This window comes from Rattus norvegicus, chromosome 3 (assembly GCF_021556685.1).
Source record: "Rattus norvegicus strain SHRSP/BbbUtx chromosome 3, alternate assembly SHRSP_T2T, whole genome shotgun sequence".
In the NCBI taxonomy this organism is placed as follows: domain Eukaryota; kingdom Metazoa; phylum Chordata; class Mammalia; order Rodentia; family Muridae; genus Rattus; species Rattus norvegicus.
This window is the reverse complement of record NC_141536.1, coordinates 71,280,799-71,290,314: the sequence shown is the minus strand read 5'-3', so window position 1 is coordinate 71,290,314 and position 9,516 is coordinate 71,280,799. Positions and strand designations below refer to the sequence as shown.

Sequence of the window (9,516 nt, the reverse complement as noted above, 5' to 3'; positions counted from 1 at the left end):
ACCAAGCCTCAAAAGCATAACTAACCATATTCACTGTACAATTTAAAAAGTTTAATCCTACATAATATAAAACTATATGTCATTTTGGGAACACAATGACAAGATTTTTCCTAAAAATTTTGGTAAATCTAACATATTTTACTTTCCTTTGGTAAGTATTAGTTCTACATATAGATAAATAAGTAGCTTTCCTTCAAACTACTAACACATCCAAATATGTAGGAAATCCAAGTTAAATCTACATTAAGAATCATTCTTCCTGTGTCATATTGGCTGGTATCAAAAAATTAACATGCTGGTGAATGGGAAAAATAGGACCCTATGTACAACAGGTTGGAATGTCAATTAGTTCAGCTATGGTGGGATGTGATATATAGTTTCCTCATTAAAAAATAAAGACAGGGGCTGGGGATTTAGCTCAGTGGTAGAGCGCTTACCCAGGAAGCGCAAGGCCCTGGGTTCGGTCCCCAGCTCCGAAAAAAAGAACCAAAAAAAAAATAAAGACAATTACCCCATTATCAACTTTACTACTGTATACACACAAAAAGGCTACAAACATTATACCGTAGAGAGAGTGGTAAACATTTGTGCTAAGCAAATAGTGATGTCATGAACCTAATTTCAGTGTCTACCTATAGATGAGCGAGTAAAGTAAATCTGGCACATTTTGCACTTTACTAATTAGATACCAGATGGACCAAAACTTTTGGAGATGGGTGATTATCACATCAAGTGAATCCAACATAAAATATCACATCTTTCTATCAGAAACTGAATGTAGAATTAATATAATTTGGAGTCTATTTTTGGTTGTGAGTCTACTGTTTTAATGGCTCCAGTAGAGCAGTTAGAAAAAAGACTGAAGGAGCTGAAGAGGTTTGCAACCCTATAGGTAGAACCACCATGTCAACCTACCAGAACCACCAGAACTGGCTCCAGTAGCATATGTGACAGAAGATGGCAATGTCTGACATCAATAGGAGGAGAAGCCCTTGGTCCTGTGAAGGCTCCTTTCCCCTGCTTAGAGGAATGCCAGTGTGTTTAGGTGGGAGTAGGCGAGTGGGATCATCTTCATAAACTAGGGAAGCAGGTGTGGGAGAGGGGTAAAAAGGGAAAACATTTGAAATGTAAATACATAAAATATCCAATTAAATAAATACATAAATAAACAAATTTAAAAATAGTTTTAATGGAACTATGATCAAGTAGAAAGATGACTACTAAGACAGATAAAGGAGTCCTAACATGGTCAAAGTACTTTATACACATGGGTGAAAATGTCTCATAATGGTTCTTATTATATACATTAAATATATACTAATAAAATTATGTAAATAAAATAAAATAAAATAACAATAAAACAGTAGAAAAATTCAGGACAGGAGAAAGTCAGAGAGAAAAAGGAAAGGGAGTAAGATTAAGTATATGAAAGACAGAGAGAAAGAGAGAGAAAGAGAGAGAGAGAGAGAGAGAGAGAGAGAGAGAGAGAGAGAGAGAGAGAGAGAGAAAGCTGTAAATGCAAACTTTAAAACATGGCAAGTTAATAAAAGATGTGAAGTAGTGTTTAAACATAAATGTCTGTACAGTTTTGGGTTACAGCTTTAGCACCACACTGGTTTTTTTTTTTTAATTCAGGACAGCAGGATTTTATTGAATCTCCACATTCTCCTATTGAGATCTGCTTACTTTTCCCCTTCCATTTTGTAAGACACCATCACAATGATGTCTTGCTCATTATACCCAACAGTTGCATAATCCAAATGACATTGCTATCAACAGCAAAATGATGCGAGATTGATGAGAGACAAAGACATTGCAAACAGTTTTTGTTAGCCTTCCCTTGTTTTCTTTGTAGGTTGGGTTTCCTAAGAAAAGAGATGGAGAGTGATTTCCCCTTTGTAGGTAGGGCTTCTCAGGAAGCTGAGTCAGACAGGAATTGATGAGAAGTTCATTTAAAAACTGCTGTCAGTGAACATCACACTTCAATGCTGCATAGGAATTTTGAAAATTTCTACTGCTTATCAGTATTGACAAGCTGTAAGAAAACTAATAGGGTTATTGATAACATAGCAAATATATCACAGAAAAATTCCTATCGTTCTATAGGAGATAAAATATAACTACTAGATCACTGTAATATGCAAATTATAAATCATTAAATTATTCAGCAATTCAGTCAATTTAATACAGATAGTATATATAAATATGTTCACATATTTTTAATTTTGTAAACCAGAAAAAATGTTAATTTCCTGGCTCAATTTGATCTTGAACTTTGCTGTTGAAAGTATGCCAAGTAATTGTGCTTGGAAATTGACTCCTGCAGATGACATCATATTGCGTAGTTCTCAATGTCCTTACACGAGGAACCTTGGAAGAATAAAGCAAGGAGGGAAGGCATGAACTGACATGTTTGTGCGACAATAGTTTCTGGAATCTTTGGAGCCAAAATGTCATTTGACTGAAACCTGCATAAAATTCGTATGGTGATTAAATTTATTTCTCAAGTAAAAATAATGAATTCACAAAAATTCAATAATAAATGTGTAAAGAAAAAGTGCTCTAGCAACAGACATTTTCATGTCCTTAAGAGATTTCTTATATTATTTTTAGAAAAATTGAGAGTCGAAAAATTTTAGGAACAAATTTTTAAAAGTGATTTTTGTTTGCTTCTTCTGAACTCTGGCTCAGAGTAAGTATTCTTAAAATTTGAAGGAAAATATAGGTTCTATTAAAGAGTATCTGTGAACCCATATTATTTCATAATTTTACAAGTACTTCAGAATTTTTCTTACAGGGATTATGAAATGAGATTATAAAATAAATCAACATAATTTGAGATTATAATTTTAGAAGACATTGATTTTCAATTTTCAGGAAGTATAAACGTCTTGCCACACTTCAAGGTTATTTATCTTGGAAAAACGTATTATATTGCTAACCATGAAAAATTTATTTGTAATCACAATCAATTGAAATTAAAGAATAAGTAATTGAAGGTAAACTTATTTTAAAGTTTTGTTTACATATAGATAAATACATTTCTGAAATTCAGGCTAAATATGGTTTTTATCCTCTTATTTTAGAACTGCTCACTATGAATGCCTGGAATCATACAACTGAAACTGAATTCATCCTTATGGGACTGACAGATTCCAAGGAGGTCCAGCTGGTCCTCTCTGTGCTGTTTCTCCTGATATACATGCTCACTGTGTTAGGGAACATAGGCATGATACTGATCATTCATCTAGATGTTCAACTTCACACTCCAATGTACTTTTTCCTCACCCACTTGTCTTTCCTTGACCTCAGTTATTCAACTGTCATCACCCCTAAAACCTTGCAGAATCTGTTGACCTCCATAAAGAATATTTCCTTCATGGGATGTTTCACGCAATTGTATTTCTTTGTCCTCTTGGCAGCTACTGAATGTTTTATACTCTCCTCAATGGCCTATGACCGCTATGTAGCTATCTGCAACCCTCTACACTACCCAGCTATTATGTCCCCAAGGCGCTGCCATGCTCTCATCACTGTGTCCTATATGATTGGTGCTTTGGATTCCTCTGTCACTGTATTTTGCTTAAGCACACTGAATTTTTGTAATTCCAAGGTAATTCATCATTTCTTTTGTGACACATTCCCCATTTTAGCTCTGTCCTGCAGTGATACCTATGGTGCAGAAGCTACTATATTCTATTTAGCTGGTTCTACTTTATTGCTGTCCCTCATCATAATATCCTCATCCTATGTGTCTGTTCTCTCTACAATTTTGAAAATAAATTCTTCTTCAGGTAAGCACAAAGCATTCTCCACTTGTGCCTCACATCTCCTAGGGGTCACTGTTTTTTATGGTACAATGATCTTTACTTATTTAAAACCAAGTAAATCTTACTCTTTGGGAAAGGATCAAGTAGCTTCTGTTTTTTATACTGTTGTGATCCCCATGCTGAACCCACTTATTTATAGTCTCAGAAACAAAGAAGTGAAAAGTGCTGCCATAAGAGTTGTGAAGAAGAGAGAGTACACCCAGAAATAAAAATAATATTGTTGCTAAATATTTAAATTCTTTTTTCTATTTAGTGTTTCTTCTGCTTCTCTTTTGTCACAAAAGTGACAGACTTGTTTCTCCTTTTAACTTGTGTGAAGATTCCCTTACAAAAATGTAGTTTGGGCATATTTCAGAATGGGACTTTAAAAGTCTATGTCATAACTGGAAATTAAGCCATGCACTTTAAATTCTTCCTTTAAATACTTGTGTTCATCAGGATAAATAGCAAGTAATATCATACATACCTGTGTGTAATTCTTAAGCTAATATAGAATTTAACTCACTACAAATGCCATTTATTCATGTTAGGACACATAATTGTGTCACATTAACATTTCTAAAACACCTTTTTGTAAAAATATGAAATAATACTATCTGTAGCAAGTGGATAAAATATAAATGTCAATTTGGTCCTTTCACAAAGTAAATAATAAGTTTTTGTAAATGTGATAACAAAATTGATATAACATATTGAAGAAATTCAAAGTCTCTGTTGATTCTAATTTAAATATATTGCAAAATATTTATGCATAATATGCTTATAGGGTATTCACAAATACTTAACTATTGTTAGTTAATTTAATCACAATTAAATAGGTTGAAAGAAATAAATCAATAGTTCTGAAATTCAAACTTCTGTTAAATTAGTGAAGAAAACTAAATTATAGGAAAATGGAATATTTTAATATTAGTGACAATATGGAAAATAATTAAAGTAATTAAAGAAAAGAAACTCATAATTATTAATATCTGTGCCCATGTTCTTCTCAACAGTTTCATTGTACATCTGAAATTGTATGACAAAAGCACTAAGTGCACGTTTCCCCTACATTTTCTTTTGCAACTTTATTCACTTACTTAAAAGTCTAAAAGTTAACCATATTTGCCACTAGAAGTTGTGAGTTGAATGTATTCTCATCTTGTGGATAAAACTTTACTTCTTATGCTACATTGTATTAGAACTCATATCTTATCAACACATCAAGTTAGAAGTCTGAATGCTGGAATAACTCCTATTTGTACCTGTTAAACTTATAACAGATCATTTCGGATAAAGCAAGTAGCGTTTTTCTGTTTGTAGCTGCACTGTTTTTATCTTGTTAATTTGCATTTGTAAAATGATCAAAATAAGTTTCTAAATTAAAAAATTGACAGAGATTTAAGTGCATTATAAAAACTAAATGCTCTAAGGCATAATATTAACAATGAATTCATGTTCTGTTGCACATCAAATAAATTTATTTCATTTGTTTACTCATATGAATATATTATATAATTTGTTTAATGTATCTTTCTTTTATTTAAACTTTAGTTTTAAAAATGTAGTTCTAGAGCTGGAGAGATGGCTCAGTGGCTAAGAGCATTGCCCACTCTTCCGAAGGACACGAGTTTAATTCATAGCACATCATATGGCCGCTCAAAACTGTGGCTCACGTTCCAGGTGACCTGACACTGTAACACACTAAATAAAAATAAAATTTAAATTTAAAAATGAGGATTAATGAAAATGTAATTCCAATCTTTAAGCATTTAACTATTTTGTTTATCTCTTGTCATTATGTAACTATGAATTATGCATTTATATATCTTTTCTTAAATGTATATTATTACTTTAAATCTATACTCATTATCATATATACATATACTCAAGTATGTTTACTTTTACAAACTTACATTCTCCAGTTTATTCAAATATTGAAGATATATTTCTTTATTTTAGTTTTTTAAAGAGTGGCATACTAACATACTACCACTCCAGAAAATATTGCTTTTTCTCCAAGGACTGCACTTCTGCATTCGATATTTTGTTATTCTTATTAGTTTAAATTTGTGTTTAGTAATAACAGCTACTAAATATTTATAACTGACATTTGTATATTTTGTTTATTTATAATTTTGAATATGACACATATTTCATTCATATTCAGATATTTTTATCATTTTTATTTACTATGAATTTTTTTGAATAAAATATTATTAATATACTATGCATGCAGATCTAACTTGATGTTTTGTAGTGTAACATGTTTAGAGGAATGTAGCTACATTACAACATTCCACTTTAAAATAACTTCTCTCGATCTTACTCATGCGTTCAGTTTATATTTCTACACATAAAATAGTGCTTCTCTCAGATTTGGCCAGAGAAATCTCTGTCCTCAGTGGGACAACAGTTAATGCAGAGAGTAAGTAACTGCAGCATGCTCCTCCCTAAAGTGCACATATACATTTTGTACAGCTTACTGAGATTGCAATGGTCTTCCCCACTGCCCCTTGTAATTTCCTCCTCTTTCTCCAATCCCTGCTTGGAGCACTTTCCTACTAGTGTCCAGTCCCTGTGTGTATATGTGTTTGTATGTTTGCAGGACTTCTATAAGTTGCCACAGCTACTATGTGCTCATGATTGTGACACCCACAACACAACCAAACATATGTTTTATATTACTCTTCTAATTCCCATAACTGCCTGTCTTCTACCTGGGCCATGTAGCAAGTGATATTGATGACTTGCTATTCAGACATCATTCTTACCTCTTTATAGTTTAGAATTTTTGCATTTACTGTCACCTACTGGAATAAGAAGTTCTTTGATAAAAGCTGAAAGTGGCACTAAAATATGTGTGTAATCATACAAATCTAGAAGGCAGTGTCCTGTCATATTTTAATTTATGAATTTACCTTACATGAGTCTACATTTATTACTATGGCTAGAAAAATTACACTGTATGTGTAGCAAAAGTAGTCAAAAATTTGTAACTTCGTGACCCCTATTTTTAATAGTATTATTTGTGAATATGAAACAGATGTGCAGCTTGGTCTTCATGTGGCTCCTCTAAAATTGCACTTAGTCCTGATATGACCTGATATGCTAGGACAAGTTGATACTCAGGTGGAGTAGTGGGGCTCTGTAATCTGGATGTAATGTGAACAAATAAACTAATGGGAAAAAGACAGCTACAAATAATTTCACACCAGAGCTCATAGTATCCTCAGTATCTTCTCAGGTGATCCACTGAAAATTTAAGTGATGGACGTCCTGGAATAGCTGATTTGAAATATTAATCTTTAAGCAACACATAATATTAACTTTAATAAATGGAAGAGATGAGACCATAAACGATGAACAATTGTAAGTGTTGCTATATCTTGCTTCTTTTCTACTAAAGAGATATGGCATGATTTCATTAATAAATAAAACTGTATACCATTCAATCTTAAAGTAGACAGTTGAGCTGTCTACTTTACAATAAATGTTTGGAGCATTTATATAATATGATTGCATAAGAAAATCTTTATTATACTTTATGTAGTTTACATGTGCTATTTAATTTAATCAGTATATCATTACATATTATGATTTCCATGGATAATATTCTTGAATATCTTAGTCAATTCAGCAGAAATATGATCACCTAGTAAACTGAAGTAACAACTAACATTTTCTCTTGATTTTAGTCAAATTATATTTCATAAGAAGTTTAAAGCATAGAAGTATATAGAAACTATAAATATAGCTTTGGGTCATAAAATGTTAAAATATAGATTGAATTGAGTCTACAAATTAAGTCATATTATATTAAATAACCAAATTACATATTTTTATCATGGCTCATGATCAGAAAAGCTGGGATTCAAGTTATTTATTCCAATACTCAGCTATAAAACAACCTCTACAATGCCCTTTTCCCATATTTATGTTACATTTTCATATAACATATAGTTTCATTTTCTTATTTTTAAGTAGGGATTTCCACAGAGGGTCTTGGAAATATATGGAAGATTCTCTGCCTTTGACTTAATTTCTTTCCTTCTTTCTCTCTTTCTTTCTTTCTTTCTTTCTTTCTTTCTTTCATTCATTCATTCATTCATTCATCTATTTATTTATTTAACTTATTGTTTTATACACTCCAGATTTTATTCCTCTCCCGGTCAACCCTCTAATTGTTCCATATCCCATACCTACTCCTTGACACCTGTCTCTACAGGATGTCCTCAACACACCCACCACACTAATCCTCTAAACTTCTTGGCTTCCACAGTCTCTAGAGTGTTAGGTGCATCTTCTCTGACTGAACTCAGACCTTGGTGTCCTCTGCTGTGTATCTCTTGGGGGCCTCATATCAGCTGGTTTATGCTGCTTGGTTGGTGATCCAGTGTCTGAGAGATCTTAGGAGTCTTGCTGGTCCTTCTACAGGGTCTCACCTTCCTCCTCAGTTTCCTCCAGCTTTTCCCTAATTCAACAACAGGGGTCAGAAGTTTCTGTTCATTGGTTGGTTGCAACTACACACTTCTGACTCTTTAAATTGCTTTTTGAGTGTTTTGGAGAGCGGTAATGTTAGGACTGCACTCCAAAGTCTCAGTAATGATGTCATGTCCTGGGGACTCCCTTTGAGTAGGATCACCTTTGGGTCTGTTGCTGGACCATCTTTTCCTCAGGCTCTTCTCCATTTCCATCCCTAAAGTTCTTTCAGATAGTTACAATTATAGGTCAGAATTTTGACTGTGGGATAACAACCCCATCACTCACTTAATAACCTGCCTTTCTGCTGGAGGTGGGCTCAACAAGTTCCTTCTCCCCACTATAGGGTATTTCTTCTAGACCACCTCCCTTTGAATCCTGAGTGTCTCTCACCTCCCAGATATCTGGCACATTCTGGAGGGTCCTCCCAACCTATTTCTTCCCAGTGTAGCTTGTTTCCATTCTTTCTGCTGGCCCTAAACTGGTCCTGTTCTGCCACTCAATACCAGATCATGTTTCCCTCTCTACTCCACCCCGCCTTATCCCCTGTCCCTCCCTCCCTCCCACCTTGTGATTTCCTTCATCTCCCTCCCAAGTGGACTTGAGGTGTCCTCACTTGGACCCTTCAGCTGTCCACCTTTTTGAGTTCTATGGACTGTATCTTGGGTATTCTGTACTTTTTAATCCCCTTTTGGTTAATATCCACTTATCAGTGAGTATATACCATGAATGTTCCTTTGGGTGTTACTTGCCTCAGTCAGGATGATATTTTCTAGTTTCATCCATTTGCCTGCAAAAGTCAGAATGTCCTCATTCTTAATAGCTGAGTATTATTCCAAGTTCATTTATATAATGGAATACTATTCAGCTATTTTTCTTTTATTTTGAGCCGAATCATGAATAATTGCCACAGGTTCACTTGAGATTTCATTTCCATCATCTTAACAACTAGAGAATCTTTAATTATAGGCCTAAAGTTAGAGACTTAACATTTACTTTTATTTTTTTTCTATTTGAAATGTATGAATATTTTGCCTAAATGTATGTCTGTATTATACATGCCTGGAACTGAAGGAGATTAGAAGAGGGAATCAGAAACTCTAATTTGGCATTAGAGATGATTGTAGGCTGCCATGTATGTACTTGGAGTTATTTTAGTTTTCAAGAAATGCAGCACTTAACTGCAGAGCTATTTTTAGCCCCCAACCCTCAAATCCCTTAAAGC

General features: G+C 33.6%; 1 protein-coding gene across 1 annotated transcript; it reads left to right on the top strand.

The window, feature by feature from the left end:
• Positions 1-3,097: 3,097 nt before the first annotated feature.
• On the top strand, positions 3,098-4,039 carry Or8h7 (olfactory receptor family 8 subfamily H member 7). The gene is given in 1 exon segment (NM_001000319.1): positions 3,098-4,039. A coding segment is annotated over 1 exon segment (942 nt).
• The last annotated feature ends 5,477 nt before the right edge of the window (positions 4,040-9,516 follow it).